This window comes from Erpetoichthys calabaricus, chromosome 14 (genome assembly GCF_900747795.2).
Source record: "Erpetoichthys calabaricus chromosome 14, fErpCal1.3, whole genome shotgun sequence".
In the NCBI taxonomy this organism is placed as follows: Eukaryota; Metazoa; Chordata; class Cladistia; order Polypteriformes; family Polypteridae; genus Erpetoichthys; species Erpetoichthys calabaricus.
Genome location: NC_041407.2, coordinates 99,569,919 through 99,592,769, shown reverse-complemented (window position 1 = coordinate 99,592,769; position 22,851 = coordinate 99,569,919). Strand labels below are relative to the sequence as shown.

The window sequence follows — 22,851 nt, the reverse complement described above, 5'->3', positions numbered from 1 at the left end:
AGGAGAAATGAAGATCAAAAAGTGTTCCCCTTCAGGAAACAACAACAACAAAATCGTCAAATGCAAGACGCCAGTTTGTGTCCATGTGAGTCAGATATGCCGCTTGAAAAAAAAATGACGAAGATGCGTCCTTTCTTTATTAAGCATTGTAAACAGGGAGGCGTGCTGCCAGAATATGAGAGCAGTCTTCGTCAAACTCAATTGCCCTGTGCCTTTGAACAACATATGGACACCGTTCTTCGAAAGATTCGTGGCAAGAAAATAAATGTTGTAGATGATGAAACCACTGATAGCCGAGACCACATACTTCTGACCACATACTTCTCATCATAGTGATAGGTGAGTAAACATTTGGCTGTATGGAAATTCTTTTATGTAGGGATATAGTTCTAATTGTACATGATGTATTTACTGTGAATCATTTAACCGATTAAATTATACAGGTATTTAACCAGTATTAACAGTCTTTCCGGTAGAAAAACGTTATTAGTGAACGGCACTGGTTGTTAATGGTTTCCCTTTTAAAAATTAAAAACGATGTTTCGGGATTTAATAAATGTTTTTTGCCTCGCGGTGACGAGGCATGCAAGGTCCACATTTGACTCTTCTGTTATAAACTCTGGGGAGAAGAGCAGGCTTCTCTCCTCAGATGCAATGAGCCCTTAAAGAAGGGTCTCGCTTTCTTTTTTCTAAAAGTGAAGTTAATCTTCATCTCAGAAGGAGGCCATCAAACTAGTAACAGCTCTTACAATTCTGGAGAGCACTCGCTGTCCTACTGCAGTCTCAGCATACAGCATCATGGAGGATCTGGGCTCCTACCTGATGAATGGAACTGCAAAATAAGGTTCAGTTGTGCTAGTGCGGTTTCATTAAAAGGAATATAAAGCGCCATTTCATTATTGTTTGTTTTGTTGTAGCTGTTACTACTTTCTTACAGTAACCAAAAAAAAAAAATCAAAAATCTGAATCAAGGAAAAATAAAACGGTGAAAACCAAAAATCCAAAATAAAAAAAAATAAAAAAAAACGGAATTTGTGAAAAAATAAAACAGATTCCATAGGGCCCTAGTTGTGCTAACAAGTCCGAGCCTCTGGAATGACGGTGCAGAAACTGCTTTATAGAATAAACAAGGAGCAACGTGTGTGTAGAGGACCACAGGGCACAGGCAAAAAAAGCCAGTGAGCGCGCAGAATTTGTTGTGCTGGATGACAGTAAGAAGATGATTAGATTATTACATCTGTTTTCAGCTCTCTTCTCTTTCCACATGAAGCACAACCCCTCCCCCTACACAATACGTCTCAGAGCAGTTGGCTTGCCCTACATACAGAAAATGGATAAAAAGAGATCCATGCAATAAACAGAGAGTCAAATGTCCCCAAACTGTGACGAGGGCAGAAAAACTGGCAGCTGAATGAGGGAAACCTGTTTAGAGAACCACTGGGACAAGCTCATATCCAGATTCAAATATGTAACTGAAGAAATCTGTGCAAAGTACTGCGTTTTTTGCAACTTGCAGAATTGCAAGAAGTTCAAAGGGCACAAGCCAAAGTCCTAATTTATAGCTGGTAAGCCACTGTATTTATAAATAGGTGTTGGGGGCAGTCTTTCACGAACCCAGAGAGGAACCCATGAGCAGAAAGAGAAAACACCTCTCTTCTTGTGTTTTTTAAGAGAACTGTGTGGAAATACATTGTATTATTATTTCTTATTTGGCTGACTTCTTTAATCCAAGGCAACTTAAAACACCTGAGATACAATTGGTTTCAATTTTGTTTGTTTTCCCAAATGGAGCACAGGCAGGTGAAGTGTAGTATCCACTGCAGGGTTTGAACCCACAGCCTCAGGGTCTGAAGTCCAAAGCCTTAACCACTATTCAACCTTGTCGAATTTTACATCACCTAGCTTGGGATTGATACGCAAAATTCCTTTTAATGTGGTTGCTAAAGAAGGACAAATCAGTCATTAAAGATCCAATATACTGTAAAGGCAGCCTTAAATGGCAAGACAGATGTCACATCTTCTTCATTAAACTGATAAATTTCCAATTGTACCTACAGCAGGTGGTTAACGGTGGATTTCCCGCTGCTTTCAGGTAGTGGAGAATATTTCTCTTTTCACTGAAATAGCAGGCCAACAGTAGATTCACATGTATGCTACAGGTTCAGGCGGAGTATGGGAGTACCAACATAATTTCCCTGGCAGAAAGATTGCAATACGGAAGAACAAGCGCATAGAAAAGAGAGATAAACTGATTTATCAATTTATCTGCAAATGTACTGAATGTAATAATTTGTGACTCACTGTTGAAAACAATTATTAATTACATTTTACATGAACATTTAAACTTTTGAAACCTATATTTCGAACATTTCCGTTATTACATTCTGAAAGTAGTTCATAACAAATATACCTGGGTATATATAACATTTCACAACACAACAAAACATCATGTGCATTTGGGGTCCTTTTTGAGATATGGAATAAATCCAACTTCCTTGGTTTGAAACCAGTGCCTAGTACTTATCTGTATTGTGTTTGCACAGTCATGTAAGGTCTGCATAGTTCTTCCTCCTGTATCTGCAAAGATGTGCGTGATGGACAATTCTAAATAGGCCTTGTGTAGGTATCTGAGAGTGGGCCCTGCAATGAACTGAAGACCCGGTCAGGACAACATCCTGCCTTATATTCAAAGCTGCCTGCCTGGAACCTTGCTATGGATTAAGAGGAATTTAAAACATTGCAATAAGTTAAACTGATAACACGGTGTGGACCTGTCAATGTTTGTGTATAAAAACACACAGAGGGGAATACAATTACACAGAGAAGTGTGTGCTGCACTGTAGCTCCTGATCTGCTTTCTCCATTCCTCCCCATGTAAGAAATACACAGATAATGACTTCAGGCGTATGTACCATCAGTAAGTACAGCTTTAACTGGGCATATTTTCCACACAGTGGCCATTGTTAAAAGCAGTTCCTTATTGCTTCTTTTCACTGTCATGAGATTCAGAGAAAAATACATTAATAACTATAGCTGTCTACTTATGTATCTTCTTGGATCTTTAAAGGATGATCATGTATATAGAAGCTGGAGTTGTTTTATGGACTTGTGCAATAAAAGCCTTTGGGATTATAATTTAAAGATAAAGCGCATTTGAGGTCTATATTTGGATGATTTCAATTAATAAAACACATTTTCATTACATACTCAAAGTAGTTTATAACAAATACCTCTGGGTGTAACATTTCACAACACAACTAGACAACATGCAGTTAAAGCATGAGGCAATAAGCAGGCTGTTACACAATTTAGTGCTATAGGTTATCATATAAACAGCTGCTTGGAGAGTATTGCTGCTTACATTACGATTGCATTTTACACTAGGCACCTATCAAATGAAATAAAGCACAATCAGATAGTCAGCTCTTTCTGCAGCACTCTAATCTGTATCAGTGAGGTCCTGCTAATTTGTATAACCAGTCCATGCTCAGGCAAAACATGTGCATTCGTAAAAGTATAAAAAAAATACTGAAATGCAAGTGTGCGCTTGGTTTTCTGTGCAGGCTCCTGAGCCTGGAGAGTTTAATTCTCATTGTGGTCTGGGAAAGGTAACAATGCATGGTCACATGTTCAAGATGAGGATGGAGTGATTGTAAAGCTCCAAGTCCCACAAACCATTATTAAATTCAGCTGCATTCTCGTTATTTCTATTTATTCTAATACAGCAATGGGTTGGCTCAGATCACTCTGCAGATATCTGTTACACAAATGTTTGGATTAGAAAACCAAAGGCAACAAAGAAATACAAAGGTGAGGGGAGCAGAAAAAAAAAAAAGAGGTGCGGCTGATGTGCCATGAATGTAGCAGCTATTCACCTTTCAAAACACTTAACCAGACGTCCAAATGAAGAAGACAACAAAGTGTAATCAATGTGTGATAATTCTCAAATCTGGGCAAAAAAATTAAAAAAAGAGATAAAACTGCAAACTTATTTCTGCTGTTTGTCTTCAGTTTACACTAAATCTGCTCTCATCCCAGTGCACTAAACCCACAGTGCCAGAGGTAAACTGTAGCCAACCCGCCAATTTTATCCTAGCCTGCCGTAATGGTTTAGATGGCAAATAGACGTTGAGCCAACAGTGCCTTAATTAACAAAGGCTTTCAAACACTCCGCAGCTGCAGATCACCAGTGAAACTCTTGAGAGAATTTAGCTCACTGATGACAATCCAATACATTTTATAGCTCTTGTACGATGGAGCTCTTCTTCCTTTGCTAGTTGCCTGTTTTAATAGGCAGACAGGGCTATTTAGAGGCAAATGTCGAAGTTTCACGTTTGCTAAACACTTCCTCTCTTTTGATGATTAAAAAAAAAAAAAACAAAAAAAAACACGCTTCTGGTTGTCTTAGAAACAGTTCCTCGTCACAAAAACAAAATACTCAAATGCTGTTATCAGGACATCTTGAGAATCTGCACAAGAAAAAAGAAAGAAAAATGGTGCCAGTGACCTAACCTCTCTTGGCAGCGGGTAATCAACTTGGGTTTACTACAAAACCAACCACCTCATCTATAAATTTTGTCTTTTTTTTTTTTTGTTTGCAGTAAATGGTGTACCTCTTAATTGGCATAGACTGTACCTTTAGAGGTATTTACTACTTTTCCTTTCAGAAAAAGATGGCTCAGGCGCTTTCGTTTTCACAGACAGACATTGTAAAGGGGGGGGGGGGGGGGGGAAACGACAAAAACAAAAAAAAAGCTCCATGCTCTGAATTCCTAAGCTGCTGGCTGTTAGTTGATAAGGGTACATTAGTAAACAGAGAATGACAAACGGCAATGGGCCAGCGCCCGCTACACCAATGTTTGAAATGATGCACTTTTCAGGCAAACCCATGGTTTTGGGGTTTCATTCTGCATGAAAAAAATAAAACAAAAATATGTCAGCAGTCCCTTAAACCAAAAAAAAAAAAAAACAAAACAAAATGTAATGCACGTTTCTCAGCCTCTGTTAACAAGAAAGAAAAAAAAAAAAAAACAAAAAAAACTCAAGCCTAATGGCATTTCCCTAGTTAGTGAAGTGGGGGGGAAGGAGGAGGTGATCTTTATCAAAGAAAGTAGATGCAAGTTAAAGCTAATGTTCACTTCACAGGCTTTTTTTACACAAAAATCTTAAAATGGCTCTTTGGAGAGGATCTCGAAGAAAGAACTCCCAAAAAAAAAAAGGAAAAAAAAAAAAAAGGGTTGTGTCTCACTTTCCACATGTACAATGGAGAGAAGAGATTAATTACTTTTAAGAGCCAGGGGCCTGTAGAGGGGGGAAAAAAAAACATAACATTCTTTTAGGATATCTAACACATCATAATGTTTCACTGAAAACCGCAGGAATTGCTTGAAATTTTTTTTTTTTGTTAATAGAATATCTTCCGCTTATTAATCCATTTTATTTCCCGGACAGAACCACATGAAGCTGAAGCTTTTCTAGGTAGCATCCTATACCAGATGTCACAATGGGTTCATTTATCATACAAAATGTACTCTAAAAACTTTCTTTATAAAGAAATACCTCTACTGCACCTGAGTAGGGCTACCTGAGCAAATGATATGCCCACCGAGGGTTAGATGTGTGTTACCAATTTGCACAAGACAAGTGTCACTCTATGGCAAGTACATTACTGCTCTAAGAAAAGTATGCAGTTCTGCCCAGACAGACAGACGACAGACAAAGAGAGAGAGAGAGAGAGAGAGAGAGAGAGAGAGAGAGAGAGAGAGAGAGAGAGAGAGAGAGAGAGAGAGAGAGAGAGAGAGAGAGAGAGAGAGAGAGACAGAGAGAGAGAGAGAGACAGAGAGAGAGTACTGGGTGTCTCAAAGTGTTAAAGCTTAACAGATTTACTTGTGCTTTCTGGGCAGACACAACATGTCATGTCTGTATAAGCAGTGTGGTCTTCACTAAACTGAGGTTACCATGTGACAGCCTATAGCTTCTGCACACTTACGTTACTGTGTGAAGTCTCAGTCACTGGAATGGCACTTTTACCGTTCCTATAATATCCATCTTCTACAATAAAATGCTACAAAAGGCTAGATATAAACAGAAGTACATTTTCTGCTCACTGTTAACAAATTTAAGAATTTACACTGTATTACAAATTCTGAACATGCATGTACAGTGTCCTTGTGGATCACCAATAAAAATACACTTTAATGTCCACCTCTAAAGTGCTTACCAAGATGCTACTGCCTAAATTTTGTTTTTGAATTTATGTAACATATCAGTTCATAAATGTTCAATTAAGACCAAGATTTTAGCCCATTAGTTTGCAAGTAATTGCTTGACAGACACACATCAGCATTTTATATGATATATATATTTAAATGATACAGTGTATCCGTAAAGTATTCACAGTGCATCACTTTTTCAACATTTTGTTATGTTACAGCCTTATTCCAAAATGGATTAAATTCATTTTTTTCCTCAGAATTCTACACACAACACCCCATAATGACAATGTGAAAAAAGTTTACTTGAGGTTTTTGCAAATTTATTAAAAAAAAAAAAAAAAAACTGAGAAATCCCATGTTCATAAGTATTCACAGCCTTTGCTCAATACTTTGTCGATGTCCCTTTGGCAGCAATTCCAGCCTCAAGTCTTTTTGAATATGATGCCGCAAGCTTGGCACACCTATCCTTGGCCAGTTTCGCCCATTCCTCTTTGCAGCACCTCTCAAGCTCCATCAGGTTGGATGGGAAGCGTCGGTGCACAGCCATTTTAAGATCTCTCCAGAGATGTTCAATCGGATTCAAGTCTGGGCTCTGGCTGGGCCACTCAAGGACATTCACAGAGTTGTCCTGAAGCCACTCCTTTGATATCTTGGCTGTGTGCTTAGGGTCATTGTCCTGCTGAAAGATGAACCATCGCCCCAGTCTGAGGTCAAGAGCGCTCTGGAGCAGGTTTTCATCCAGGATGTCTCTGTACATTGCTGCAGTCATCTTTTCCTTTATCCTGACTAGTCTCCCAGTCCCTGCCACTGAAAAATATCTCCACAGCATGATGCTGCCACCACCATGCTTCACTGTGAGGATGGTATTGGCCTGGTGATGAGTGGTGCCTGGTTTCCTCCAAACGTGACGCCTGGCATTCACACCAAAGAGTTCAATCTTTGTCTCATCAGACCAGAGAATTTTCTTTCTCATGGTCTGAGAGTCCTTCAGGTGCCTTTTGGCAAACTCCAGGCGGGCTGCCATGTGCCTTTTACTAAGGAGTGGCTTCCGTCTGGCCACTCTACCATACAGGCCTGATTGGTGGATTGCTGCAGAGATGGTTGTCCTTCTGGAAGGTTCTCCTCTCTCCACAGAGGACCTCTGGAGCTCTGACAGAGTGACCATCGGGTTCTTGGTCACCTCCCTGACTAAGGCCCTTCTCCCCCGATCGCTCAGTTTAGATGGCCGGCCAACTCTAGGAAGAGTCCTGGTGGTTTCAAACTTCTTCCACTTACGGATGATGGAGGCCACTCTGCTCACTGGGACCTTCAAAGCAGCAGAAATTTTTCTGTAACTTTCCCCAGATTTGTGCCTCAAGACAATCCTGTCTCAGAGGTCTACAGACAATTCCTTTGCCTTCATGCTTGGTTTGTGCTCTGACATGAACTGTATATAGACAGGTGTCTGCCTTTCCAAATCATGTCCAATCAACTGAATTTACCACAGGTGGACTCCAAGCAAGCTGCAGAAACATCTCAAGGATGATCAGGGGAAACAGGATGCACCTGAGCTCAGTTTTGAGGTTCATGGCAAAAGCTGTGAATACTTATGTACATGTGCTTTCTCAATTTTTTTTATTTTTAATAAATTTGCAAAAATCTCAAGTTAAGTTTTTTCACGTCATCATTATGGGGTGTTGTGTGTAGAATTCTGAGGAAAAAAATGAATTGAATCCATTTTGGAATAAGGCTGTAACATAACAAAATGCGGAAAAAGTGATGCGCTGTGAATACTTTCCGGATGCACTGTATGTGAAAATGGGGCACCTTTTTTATCAAAGATTTAAAAGAAAAATGATTAAAAAAAAAACTTAACATGGAAATACTTGTACGATCCTCTTTTGCTCATCTTGTCCATCTAGATTGGCACTCACTTTGTGTACTTCACAAACTTGACTCCATTAGCAGGGATGTAAAGCAGTCTCAAACATTAACACAGATCTTTCGATATCTTTCAATCAGACATTTTGGCTGATTCCTCACATCTTTTATTTCCAGCTGTCTTTTTAATGTGCTGAACATTTTTAACATTCTTTGTCTGTCAGCTATTACACTAAGTGAGGAAAAATACAGTTGCATCCAGAAGCAGCCAACATGAAAACCACCATACAGGTGAGCAAGTGAATAAGGAAAGATTCCAAAAATCAGAGGAAAGTAGTGCTTTATTAGTCTAGAAAAGAGTTACTCAGGCTGGTAATAACAATTACGCAAAATTGCCAAATTTGGAAAAACAAACAATGAGTCATGTTTGGATCTGTGACAAATTCAAATAAGCTTTATGTGACTGCTCCTTCAGGCAGCAATAGCCAACTATATGAGTGAAGGAGACCATAACTGCCTTCCCTGAATGTCACAAACATGACTGGCGATCAGAAAGGGTGATAATATCATAAAGGCATACCCAGGAAGTGACGGCTGTTTATGGTTGGGTAATGTCTTCTTGGAACATAACATAAGGCAGGCCTTCCATGGAAGATCATACAATGCAATAACAGCAATTCTTCAATATATTATTACAAGATCAAACTGCTTCTTAAAAGAAAAAGGGCAGAGATGACCATTCATTACAGACAACAGTATTCCATATGATATGTTATTCTGGCAGCATGCAATTCAAGAAGTCTGTCCAACTTGTACCACTGTCCTTTTCTACATGAGCCAATTTGATGGTCATTAGCCAAGGAAGAAGAGAAATGCATCACTGAAAATAATCTCAAGGTAGTCAATGGCATTACAAAATGCATACAAACTGACAAAAATTAAGATACAATAAATTGAGTCTTCTTGTTTGCCTCTCGGAATCTAGTCGTTTTAAAAATAAAAGTGACAGAACTGTAGTTCAGTCTGAAAGGTAAATTTAACGAAGCACGTTTAAACTGACTGGCTTAGACAAATGATTCGGGTATATACCATTCCTAACCCCAGTCAACATTTTATTAGGTTCTAAACCATTTACTTTACTGTTCTGAAAAGTCTCAAATAGTCAAGGATGAGAGGATGCAATATAAACACACGTAGTGTTAATGCAAAGAGGTGTGATCTTCACACTGGTTTACCATTCACACCTTTAAGCATCAGTTACTCCACCTTCTTCTGCTGCAGCATCAGCGGCAGAAGCTAACATCAAAAAAAAAAAAAAAAAACAAACGATACTAAAACATAGGAAGCCCAAAAATAGTCTACCCCAAAGCTTGCCAGAAAGAAAAGAATGACGACTTGCTTGTTGTCTGAAATCAGAAATAAGCACTGTGGTCTATCAGTGTATGGAGGTCACAAAAGAAATCACTGCCGCCATCTCTGATCTATTTGACACATTAAAATCCTCATATCAAGTTTACTTTTTCTTCTATTTGGTTTTGCAAAAATTGTATTGCACTTATTTTCATTAGCCTTAATCACCACAGCACCATTATTTTATTAACAGAATCAACACAAAATACTTTACTATGATTTCCATAACAGACAACTCCAGTCATAAATAGCCAAGTGTCACAGTGGGTAGCACAACTGTGTCAGAATCCTGGGTTCAAATCATTTCCGGGTCCTATCATGTGTGGGGTTCTCCCAGGATGTCACTTTCTCCCACATGCTACACAGGTGCCACCTAAACTGACCACACGTTTTTGCCTATGCCTGTGTGCATGGGTGTACTCGGTGATGGGCAACTGTGTCCCATTTAGGGTGGATTCCCTGCTGGGTTTGATTCTGCCAGAATGTACTCTGCTCTGGAAAAGGCAAGATTAAAAAATGAATGGATGACTTATTACAATTAAGTATGTTTTAAATTTTGAAATACCCACTTGAAAACCCAAGATTTCTTTTATTTTGTGCATGACATTCATCCAGAGAACTAAAATATAATAAGATCATTTACATCCACATCCAAGCAAAATTTCTGAAACTTGTCAAAAAGTGGCTAGGCAAAAACAATACATGTTTGTAACTTTATTAACAATCAGTAAGTTAGCGAATGGATTATGTTCACAGGAATCACACCTGGTGTAACGACAGGTCTTATGACACAAGACTAAATCCCTTCATTCGCACAATCATCACATTAAAAATACAATGTAGTTCATGTACAACAGTATGCCAAGGAACAAGAAAGCTGCCGCTTTCCATTTCTGCGAACACCACAAAGCTATTACTTATTACACCCTTTAAAAAACATTCAATCTATCCTTCTCTGCTTTCTTAGCACCTCATGTTTGTCAATGTGAACTTCCTAGCCTTCATTGCCTTGCACTCATCACCATTCTTCTTCTGACCACGCCTGACTCATTGTTAAGTACTTTACAATAAACAATTAAGGATAATGTAAAGAGTTTATAACAGATTAATAAAAGATTTGACTGATACACATCTGCTCTATTGACTGTTTGGCGGAGACAGTAAAAACACTCCCAATAAAGCAAAGGAAGCAAAACGCGGGGCTCCAAAAGCTTACACTGAGAATATGATGCTTCAAAGGAATACTACATTAGAATACAAAAGAAGGAGCTGCTTTAACTTAATGGTTATGTAGAATGTGAAACTAAGAACTGAACAGCTATGTCAGCTATGATAGCCCACCCTAGTGTGCTAGTCTGCCTACAGACTGGCAGCTTTCATGAAGGATATGGTCTCCCGCTGCTGTTACCAAATATGACACATTAAAATCATGAACGGGAAAAAAAGCATTGTAACAAAAATAAATAAAATGGATATGGGAGTTATTCGTGGTTCTCTGTAGCAGTTCAAATCTGTCATTGCAGGAAAGAAACATCCCCCCCATTACATTAATGTATTTAATTAGTTGATAATTTTATCGAAAACAACACAATATGAATACAATGTGTCACTGCTTCCAGGTATCTAAATTCCATGACGGTTAAACATTGTTACTTGTTCGGGACAACAAAAGGAGTTTAGTGAAGGGGACTGAATCTAAAAGCTTTGGTTTTACAGTATAGTTCCTTAGCCACTAAGCCAGACCACCTGCTATTTGATAAGAAACACCCTTTGAAGAATTCCAGGGCACAGCAAGCTGTGTGATCAGGTTACTAAATCCCTGGAGTTTGGGATTGTTTGCCTTTGGGGGCATAAACATTTCCAAAAGATCTAAATAAGGGTACAAGGAAAATGTGTTGCCAACAAACCCCTGCCAGAAAAGGTGGCAAAGTGGTATGATAGGTGCACAAATGACAAAATGCCACCCTGCAGGCATTTTTTGTATGCTCAAAACTTCACAATGATTACTCAACAACTAGTAATGAACAGAAATGTATCCAGATAAAATATAATGAAGTACTGTTATGAATCATTTCAAATAACTGATGCACTCTACAGAACCTACAAGGCTAAATGAAACTGTGTGCGTCACTTAAGTCTGTACTGGTTGACACTAAAGGCAAGCAGCTAATGAGATGAACTGGCAGGTTCAAGTCTGGTGACCACATGCAACAAAGAGTCAAGTTACCTGCCTGTGCTCAAATGATCTAAAAATTACTACAGAAGAACCAAGGATGGTGCATGGTTAATGAAGTCGCCGAGCAAATCTAGCATCCTCAATTTGAATTCCGCACGCAGTCACCGTTCACGTGATGGTTTCACACTCACTCCAGTTCTGCTTGAGTTTTCTCTCAAGCTACACTGGTTGTCCTCTCACATTCAAAAAAATTGTGAATTAGTGATTCTCATTTGGCCTGGTGAGTATGTGTTTAAGTGGGCCTTAAGATGAAATAAAGGCACTCCGTGACTCAAAATTGGATTGAACAGATACACTGTTGTTTTCTCCTGAAAAGAAACAAATTGTGCAGCTCTGTTAATGTCAAATACTCTGAAATAAAACAGTGTTCACCAAGAAAGGACACTACATAGGTTGAAAATGAGTTGTTCTTTTTCATTTACGGTGGTAACTTGGTAACTGATAATCCAAGCACAATCAACAGCAGACCTTTTTCTTTGGCCTTAATTACCCTTCAATAAAGACAACAGAATGAATGTAAACAATTAAAGACATACAAAGAGCTCTTACTTGACTTTTTAAAGGCTCCTTTCATCTCAAGATCACCTCCCAGCTTCTCTGGGAAAGCTGCAAACAAACCTCCTCACAAACTAAAAAAAAAAAGTCTATAAATAAATGATTTAGAGCAATTAAAGCAGTTGGTCTTTATTGCTGATAGGATGTGTTGCTTGAGTAACTGTCAAAGTGAAGCCTCATTTAAAGGAAGGAAGGGAAAAGTTATAAATATTTAAAGAAGAGTCTCATCACCTCAGCGATCAGAATTCCTAACTTAACTGTGCATGTGTATGTAATTACCGATACAGCGATTAATACCCATCATAAGGTCAAGCTCATTTTTAAGAAATGCAAAATTGATGAATGGGGGGTTAAGGGATCTTATTCACAATTACAGACTCTAAGCATCAGTATAATAGAAGCCACTACAGTATGGCCTAGTACTTAAGATTGCCCTTCAGTGGCATTATAAACCTTAAAAATCATTTCTGATCTATAGGTGGTTTGTACTTCACTTGGCATTACATAGCTGATTGTTAATAAGCTGGTGTTTATTTGCATAATGAGATCCACATTGTGCTGTTGCTGCGTTTTATCTTTGTGTCTGAGTGCTGTAAACAGATTCCAGCTTAAGGTCCATAATAGAAGCAAATGAATAGGTGCATTCCTTTTGGTATCACCAAGGAGAACTGCAGAAGTAAATGGCACATACCATGTAATACACGTTATTGTGTACTGGTGCAAATCACTAATCACAGGAAGGATGATTATTGATATTTAAAAAAAAAATACCTATGAGGCAAATGAAAGATTTACAGAATAACCGACAACTTTAAATCAAGACATTTCTGGTGGAAAAATTACACTTGACCTTGGAGTTCAATATATAGTAATATGGTCCTTGACCCTAGAGACTAAGGCATTTGCCTTTCATGAGCAAAGTGGCTGGCCCAGTCTCCGTAACCGACTCACTGTGAGCGTCGGACCAAATCGCTTCAGCTATTTTTGGCCACATGATAGAAATATGGTGACAGTTATTCTCCATGCTTCGATTTGCCAGCAACTTTTATTAAAAAGTGCAAGATAAAAAACCTAATTTGAAATTACTATCTAATCAAAAAGAAAAGTAATTTTAATCTCCACCAAAATCTTTGCAAGTGATGGGTGACTACTGTGGAAGATTGGCACAGTTGCACTTAAATAAAAATATCAGTATCTTTGAAAATTTCTTTATATTACTTTTGTAGCATGCACTTAATATTGGACTATCCTTAGCAGCCAAGCCATTAATATGAGTTTCAATTTTCAAAATATGCCAATTGCTAATTAATGCCAAGTATAAAAAGAGTACAAAAACATTTACATTTATCTTTCAAATTAAAGTAAATCTGAGGAAATATAGGAAAACTGTAAAAGAAAACTATTTGCACTTAAGCACTAAGTAACAGTATATATATGCTTGTTTCCTTAAAAATAAGAAATAATCAAATCTTACTGAAAATCCCCTGCATCACAGACAGTCCTGAACCCATAAAAAAGAAAAACAATAACCCAGGATGTGCCACAGAGATTTCAAGGAGGCGTATATTTTGTTACAGATTAACACTGGACTACAGTTTCATGTTCCTTTTATCCAATATTTCCTGCTAACTATTTTGCATGGCACATATATTAAAATTATTTTAATGAAGATGTATGGTAAATGGTTAAATACACCACCTACCAATGTCCATGCAAAAGCACTTAGAAGGCTTCTCTCCCAAGGCAGATTTCTGGGCTGCAGAGCTAAGCATCCAATTTCTAACCTTTTTACAACTTTCAGGGATAATGTGAGCTGGTGATCATCACAGTAACACTGAGGAAATGGTTTAACCAAACCTGGTCAGGATGCCAGTCAATCTTAGGGCATGCCAACATAAACCGTTGCCAAATAACCCATCTGATGTACAGTGTTTTTTTTAGTTCTTGCCGCTCACCACTGCTGTCTTGCATTACCTACACAACTTATGCATTATTTTTCGTTCCCGGAAGACTTTTTCTGTATATTTCGAAAGTTTCTTTTTATACTTCAACTTGCTAGAATTCAGCCTGACAGATGACAGTGCAGTGTTGATTTGGAACAGTTTCTGATCCATGAATCATTTGCTCATCACTTGGCATTAAGTACCTAAATGTGATAGGCTAGTGTTTATTTGCATAGCAAGATCCATGTTGTGTGTTACTGGGTTTCATTTTTCTGTCTGGGTGTTGTAAACAGATTGCCTCAGTTCCTCAATGGAAGCAAATGAATAGGTGTTTGGAAACTGAACAATAAAAGCCACACACATCCATAAGTAAACCACAAAAACAGCTTCTCAAAACCTCAACTCAAAAGTAATCTATCCACATTATGCACTTCTGCTTAAGTAGTTAAGCCAAACCAGTAAAAAGCCAAATAATGCTTCTATGCAAAAGTCAAACTGAATTAACAGTTTCATCATAATCCTAAAAAGTAATAATTCTTTAATTCTTTGCATTTAAATAGTGCTTTTCTCACTACTCAAAGTGCTCAGCAATTGCAGGTTAAGGGCCTTGCTCAAGGGTCCAACAGAGCAGAGTCCCTTTGGGCATTTACGGGATTCGAACCGGCAACTTTCCGATTGCCAGTGCAGATCCCTAGCCTCAGAGCCACCACTCCATATCAATGTACATCAAAATATTAGTCCACTGACTGTTCAGATATTAAACCACCTTGTCATTAAGATTTTCAAAAAGGCAAGAAAGCCCTAACAGGCAAAGTGAAACTTGAATTTACTGGAAGAAAAATGCAGTTTATGTAGCGGTCCTCAGGAGAGAGACATGCCAACACCCATTACTGCTGCCAGGGACTTCAACAGGCTAATTTGTCTGCCTGATCTTGACACAGAAAACGGTTCTGAGAAAAGCACACTGAACAATACAGCTTTGTAACCCTCAAAATTTTATTTAAGTGACTTTCTTGAGGTGTCTCCAGCATTACCCTGAAAGATAACAAGAAACCAGTCAGATTTAAGACACTGGCCAATTTTTTTTATTAAACGGTACTATCTTTTTAAATACATTCTACATAGTTACCAAGCATAATGGATTAACTGTGGCTTGCCAATTTTTTCAATAATAACATTACTGACACGTGTATGATCAAACACAAACATGATCAAACACTACAGTTGCATGCCCCAGAGCAACACCTTGATGGAAACGTTAATTTCAGAAGTTGCAGCACCTCCTCAGAAAATAAAAGTTTGGTGCTGACCCTAAAATGTGCTTCAGGAAGATTACACACATTAAATCAATAGCAAGGTGTTTGGGATTTACAGTTTGTGGACTCAAGCTTTTGAAGAAAATTTCAATGTTACTGTCTAAGTACCCGAGATACCAGAGAATAATCCCACAAAAACCTAAAAAGGACTATTTATTTATTTTAAATCGCTCAAGCTATACAAGACTTTATTTGCTAATATATATATACATATATTTTTTTTTTTACAAGTAAAGAGGCACTGCTGAAAAAGCAGCATCTTATTTTCTTCTTCTGCCTGGGATATGCTTAAGACATAGCATCCTTATCTCTTTTTACCCCATTAAAAATCCCTGACCTAAGAATGATAATCACAGCAGAAGCCATTTATTTAAATTACTTTGATACATTCATTGAAACAAACTGATGAGCAAAAGGCCATTGCCTTTTCACCTCTTTCTGAATAGATAGGGCTGTAGTGAAAACAACTGAAGATTTATTGTTTTTCCAAGACTGATGGAAGCCAAGACTGCCTGAGAAAAAGACCAGAACCCAGACCAAGACCTTTACATTTATACAGCTTTAACAGGCCCGTGAATCACTGGGATTTGCAAATGTGTAACTTTTTTTTTTCTACAATTGAAATGTTAAATTTACTATAATCATTCTTAAAAGATGTTTGGGAAAAATCAGATTTGAGATATCACATTCAGTTACTGTACACAAAGGTCAGGACACATGAAAAAAGTGAGCTTGACATGTGTGCTGATAACTTAACCAGACCTGGCATTGTCTAAATCTGCTGTGCCTTGGACTAACGCCCACATGAGGAAAAGGTTTTCTGAGGCAAATTCTACTAAAACTACAGTTTTTGGAGCACATCTCTTTTTACACTGATATATAAAGTTTTACTTCCAGTTTATAAATGTTAATTCTGCATTTTCTTCTTCCCTGTTGTAATACTTCCAAAAGCATATGATTACATATATGCTGTGTGGTATGTTTTTTTCTGTAAATATGGAACCAACTTATTATAAGGAACACAGTAAAACTTAAATAAATAAAAAAAATTAAATGTGAATAAGAACAATAATCAAATGAGTATAAATCATATACGTGCAATTAATTTGTGAGTTCCATCGTGAAATCGGACTGACTTTTTAAAATTTGTAGAGATGCTGATAGAAAAAAGCCAAGCAAAATGACACCTTCTATTGGCTAACTAAAAAGATTATAATATGCAAACTTTCAAAGCAACTCAGGCCTCTTCTTCAGGCAAGATAGAAGGGGCCTGAGTTGCCTCGAAAGCTTGCATATTGTAATCTTTTTAGTTAGCCAATAAAAGGTGTCATTTTGCTTGGCTTTTCTCTACATTCATAATGGCTAACACGGTACAACACCCTAGTACTATAGAGATGCTGATGAATTCTGTATTATTTTGTGTACTGTTAAAGGTAATTATTCTTTTTTATACTAATCTTCAGTGTGGGAACTTATGTCAACTCTAGCTTTCAGATGTTTATTTTCTTGTATCTGTGTTACAGTTTATGTTGTGTGCTTTTCTGCTGCCAACAAATTTCCCTCTGGGAAAATAAAGTCTGCCTACTTACATATAAATACATAAATATATTACAAGTGACTGTAAAAGTAGCATTAGATGGAGCTATATCTTGCTTCTTCATAAAGTGTTAGGCCACATTAAATTTCAAGCAAATATATTTTTTAAACCATTAACACAAAATTTCATGATCCGATTGTTTAGGGCTGCCAATTAAGAGAGATAAAAGACAAGTCCACCAATCTCCTTTATTTACCAGTTTATCCAATCCATTGTCACAGAATGCCAGACAATCACCTGAGAGAACACAAATAGAGCTACACAATCAAACGAGATTAGGTTTGATTCAGCATTCATATTGTATGTTTATACTAAAATATTTACCAAAGAAGTCTACCCTAAAGCAACAACTTTTTAATATCATATAATCTGCTTTCCCGTTTAGTTGTGTGTTTTTAAACTACAAGGAAAAACTAGTGAACAATTACTTTAAAACTTTACTTTGTACTTTAAAAAACTCTGTATACCACACCCTAACTTTAAGCATGTGACTTAACATATGTACATCAAAGAGCACACTTAATTTATGCTAACTACATGCTTTGCCTTTCCCATTCTAAATGTGCAACTGACTTGGTATAAGCAGACTTGCATGAACTCAATGCTTTAAAGTTAATATACGCGGGTTTAGAAAAATAATGGACGGGTACATTGGTTTTACAAGAGAACCAAAACACATATGTCCCGAAATAGTAATATGCTTTAACAGCATTTCGAATCGCTAATATGAGATCTTCATGCATACATACATACATACAAAACACACATAAATAAATACGCACAAACTAGTAAACCAGTTTTCCGATCTGCCGTAAAGGTAGTTGCTTCTCCGTGTTAAGCCGTGGATTTCTATCTCACTATTCGGTTACACTGCTTTGATTTTTAAAGTTCCGAAAGATAAGGAACTCGATACAACTCTCAGTTTTACAGGGAAGTAAACAATGCCACCAACTGAGAATCAATATGTAATCAATAAAAAATAGCAGGTGTACTGATCAACACAATAATAAACAAACTCAGAAAGTCTTGTGTTGTGGTTTTGTTAGCATATCTCTAACCTAGTGGGGTTGTATTTCCACGCTGCTCCGACTCCCATCTCTGGCAATTACATCAATCGTATTTCAACTTGACTTTTTATATATTTGATTTAGTCCCAATAGAAAATTATAACGATATAAATAATGCTGATGTTATTGATGTGGTAAACCCTAACCGCTTTCCGTCTAGTGCATGCACGCAATATTGAGAAGCTGTGCATTATTATTATAGGGGTTACAGGGTTCTGTTTTTCTCATCTAGAATTACTTCGCTGTCCTAATCACATCATGCCCGACAGACAACTGCAATGTGAAAAGAGGGGCGACATAACCTCGGTGTGGGCTTGCTCTACTGTTTGGGTGTCTTAACACGTGGTGCCGAAATGTAAACACTCAAAGAATCAGACGACAATGCTCGCGAGGTATTGAATGCAAATCCTCTGTAAAAAGGGGATAAAACAAATTAATTGGAATGGCAAATAACTACTATACAAATCTCAAACTGCTAAAATTAAAAAGGACGTATTTAACTGAACCACGACCACATTGACTAGACATAACGTGTATGTTTTTCACGAATATTGTGTCATAAGCGCGAATGTACAGCGCATAGGTGACACGATGAGTGGTCTCTGCAGTGGCATGCTGCGTCACTAGACCTTTAGCCAGTTGAGACAATTTTAAAACTGTGTGTGTGCCTGCGTACGATAAAGTGCAAGGTTTGGGGTTAAGGAGGAAAGACTAAAAGTGCAGTAGAAGCCACTGCAGCTTCGAGGTGCACACTAGGTATTTACTATTCTATACAGAATAGACGATTACACTTCGTTAAACACTCGAAGTGAATCAACTTCCTATAACTCGCGCATTCATACTCACTATAGGCATTTCGTTCCTGTGCCAGCAGACACCATTACAGAGCTACGGCTCAATTCCCGCTACTGTTTGGTGGCACATGCAGTACTTACAGTGATTCGAGCCGTTCCAGTGCTGATTCCGAATGGAGCTGCTGTAGGGATGGTGCGCTCCTGGTATCATTCCCTTGTCTTGAATTAAGCATCCTCTGTTCTGGTTGTAATAATCCATCATTAAAAACGGGTTGGCGGTGGAATTTAGACCTACTACATCCACGCTTTCATACATCATCTTACTTTGATCTCGACAATAATGTTTCCAAAAAATGAAAATAGCTACAAAGGATTCCGGGTGGTCAACTTGTATCCAATGAAAAATCTGACATGCTTAGTATGTTCAATGTAACCAATACGGCGCAATATCTCAAAAAAAGAAGTCTGCGTAAAAAACCTTTACTTGATTTCGAGCACCTTTTCTCAGCGAATCTGTTCGCGGGTAAGTCTGGTACAGAAGACTTCTTAACCCCGTAGTTTCCGACACATCCTTGCCCTACAAACCGAGCTCCTCAGAACATTTTGAAAAATATTCCGCTCGCACGCGATGCGATGTTCGCATGTTGCGACTCCAGTGGCCTTGATAATCCCGGAGAGCGGATCTTTGCCCGCGTTGAAAACAGCGTCGCTTTTCAGTGAAGATTCTACAAGGGCAAAAAATGTCGAGATGATCACTTTTCGGTTTTGTTTATTCCTGGACAGAAAGGTTACACTTCAACGTGGAGCCGCAAACTGATGCACAGCTGTGGCCGGGACACTTCGTGGTAAAAAGGCGCCGAAGACGGCAAATTTCGGACACTCCGCTTAAAATTCCACAGTCCAGCTAGGAAAGGGGCCGTGTAGTGATACTGCGGTTCGTCCTGGGGGCGCTCCACGTCGGCTCGATTCGATTCGGGTCAGCACTAACTCCTTGCCCGTCTACGCGTTGCCTCGATCGCTGTGTGTGACTGACCTCGGCAGCTGGGCTAAACGCCCCGCCCCTTACACGAACAGACCCCGCCCATCGTCTTAACCCTTTCCTGGAAGATTCTGCAACCTTCACTCTGGTCCGCTAGTCGCCCCGCCTTACATGGTGCGGGGTTAAAACAGTTTCTCAAGCCAAGCTCGCTCCAGCACGTTCCCGGCAAGACGAAGCTTCTTTTGGCTCTGCAATGCCGCGATCGCTCAGAGTGCCGTTGCCCATTTTCTTGGTCTTTATTCTCCTTTTCTCTCCTTGTCTAATTTGCCTAATATTATGCGGCTGAACTTTACTTGAACCCTCCCTTGCCGGCAGCCTCACCTCCAAGTGACCCACACAGAATACCCTCCGTGTGTCACTCGACATCACGCCGGCCGGTGCGGGAGTCGGGGTCTCCTACCACCTTTGAGTCCGCACGGGAGGCACCAGAACGGTGGCTTACAGCACGCTCCTACTCACACATATTCATCACTACACCATGGAATTTTGACCTTGCCTTCTGATATTGCCTATTGATTTTCAATGCGGAACGAGCATGCGCACGGATCGCTTGCAAGTTTTCTTCATTCATCTAGAAAAATGACTTCCGAACTCTCAGGAAATACAAGGAATTTATATACAGTGCAACTAATGTATTGTGCGTTCAGTCCTGATGGGCTGCAGGTATTTGTTCTTGCTAAAATCTTAAACAAGGGCCTCAAATCATTAAATTCTAAAGCCAAATTAATTTTAGACTAGCTGGTTATCTAACTGTAACTCTTAAGGTATCTTTCAACTGTGTTTTTCAAATCACAGCTCTGTCCGGTCACTAGCATTTCAGACTGGACACCTGTGTGTGTGTGTGTGTGTGATACCCAAGCAGAGCAACTGCCCCGTTATTATTTCTATTATTTTTTTAAATTGTATATTTATCCAGTGTGACATATAAGATAACAAAATGTAACAAAACTTTTTTTTATTCTAAAACGTGCAAGCTAAGTGGCTTGCTCAGGGTCAAAATGTGTGTCACAACTGAGAACTAAACTAGTAAACTTGTGATTTAAAGTCCAGTGCCATGCCCACTACAGCACACTGCCTGCCAACCAAACACTCCTCACTAAAAACTGACGACTGTGTTCTATGGTTCAAACTGCACTGTGTTATTTGATAACAAACATTTGATTAAAAAAAAAAAAAAACTGTAAAGTGATGTACAGATGAGACTGACTACAAAAGTATGATGAAAAACGCAACAACAAACATTCATAAACTTTATAAACATTTCTTACAATTTTCACTGTTAGGGTAGTCACTGATGTAAACATAAGGATTTTTAACTTAGGCATCTGAACCCAGGATCTGAACAGCAATCAACACTGTACCACCGTCTCAATCAAAAAACCTCTAGTTTTTTGACCCTCCAGGATCAAAGTTGCTCATCCCTGCCAAATCAAAACCTTAAAATATCATTTAAACTGAAAAGCAATACTTCTCTCTCCACACACAACCAAAAAAAAAAAAAGAAAAAAGAAGAGTGTGAGTGTGCAGCGCCTGCCTCTCACATTGTAATGACACATCTCATACTCTTACTTTACCGTAAGGAAACCAGTTGCTTAACATATTTTGTTTTTTCATATTTTACTGGTTACAGAGAATTTCAAGTACTCAGTACATGATGCAATTCAGATGTTAAAAATCCTGCATCATCAGTGTGGTTTGTGAGTAAATGCTGCTTCATATTTCATAAAATAAAAAATGTACTAAAAGTTCATAATATGAAGAACATTTAATTTGGGGATATTGGCACAAAGATTAATATTTAGAAGCTGCATATGGTATTTTTGTATTCGTCAAATGAGAAGCTTTTCTTTAATGTCAACTAAATATAAAAAATGACACTAATGTCAGATTTTTTCCATTAAATTTTTCATGAAATATTTTACAGTATATAACATTAATACATGAAAAATTGGACTGCACATCTTATGAAACACTAAGATAATTCAGCAAACCAGTCAGACAGCAGTCTCATCATTGTGGCACAAAATATTTAACAATTATTAACTGAGACCTTCCACTTTTGATTACACACAGGCTATAAAATGACTCTGTATCACAGTTTTAAAGATAGCACTTACAGCATTCAAAGGACAAACAAACAGCCCCCTAGGCGTTTAACATATAAAGAAACATGCAAATGCTCCATTCAATGTTAATTTAATCCTTAGTCCTGATCACACACAAATTTAAAGAACTTCTCTCTTGCAGTGAGTCTCACTTAGATATAAAAGCATTACTGGTAGCCATAAGACACTGGAGATGTTCAGATAAAGGACAAAACTAGATATCCTCTAAAAATAGTGAGAGTCTGACAAAAAGCACTACAGGGGAAGAAATAAGACTATGCCAGAAGTTTCAGCACCAGTATAATAATTACCTTATGGTGACAAGATAGTTTTTATTTTTACTACAGTAATCTTATAGCTGGCACTAAAACGACTTGATGCAACATCACTGTGCTTGCTCTTCCTGTGTGTCTGATGGTGCGGTTTGATTAGTACCAACTTTCATAGTGAAGCTCCACATCATTCCCTCTGTATTCAAAAATTGCATTCTTAATTTTAATTTCTTACCTTTCTCGTACTTTCTCTACTTGATACAGTTTACAGTATGTCTGGTCTTACAGTGTCAATGCATCTTTTAGTTCATTTTATACCTTAAGATTAACTTCTTTGTGTACAGATCACATAGTAGTTACCTTAAAAAGAGGATTCATTGTTTAAAAAATATGGGAATAAATTATACTTCACAAAATGAAAGAGTGAGACATTCTACTTTGT

At 38.1% G+C, this 22,851-nt stretch overlaps 1 protein-coding gene across 2 annotated transcripts in view; it reads right to left on the bottom strand.

Moving 5' to 3' along the window:
• The window catches only part of raraa (retinoic acid receptor, alpha a), a 286,802-nt gene that overhangs the window by 47,065 nt on the left and 216,886 nt on the right, over nt 1-22,851 (bottom strand). Inside the window, exon 1 of one of the 2 annotated variants that reach the window (XM_028820078.2) lies at nt 19,135-20,043. The exons of the other annotated variant lie outside the window; for it this stretch is intronic. Coding sequence (XP_028675911.1) covers nt 19,135-19,312 — 178 coding nt within the window. The 5' untranslated portion in view covers nt 19,313-20,043. Of the gene's footprint in view, nt 1-19,134; nt 20,044-22,851 lie in introns of those variants that run through there. 2 annotated transcript variants of the gene reach the window in all.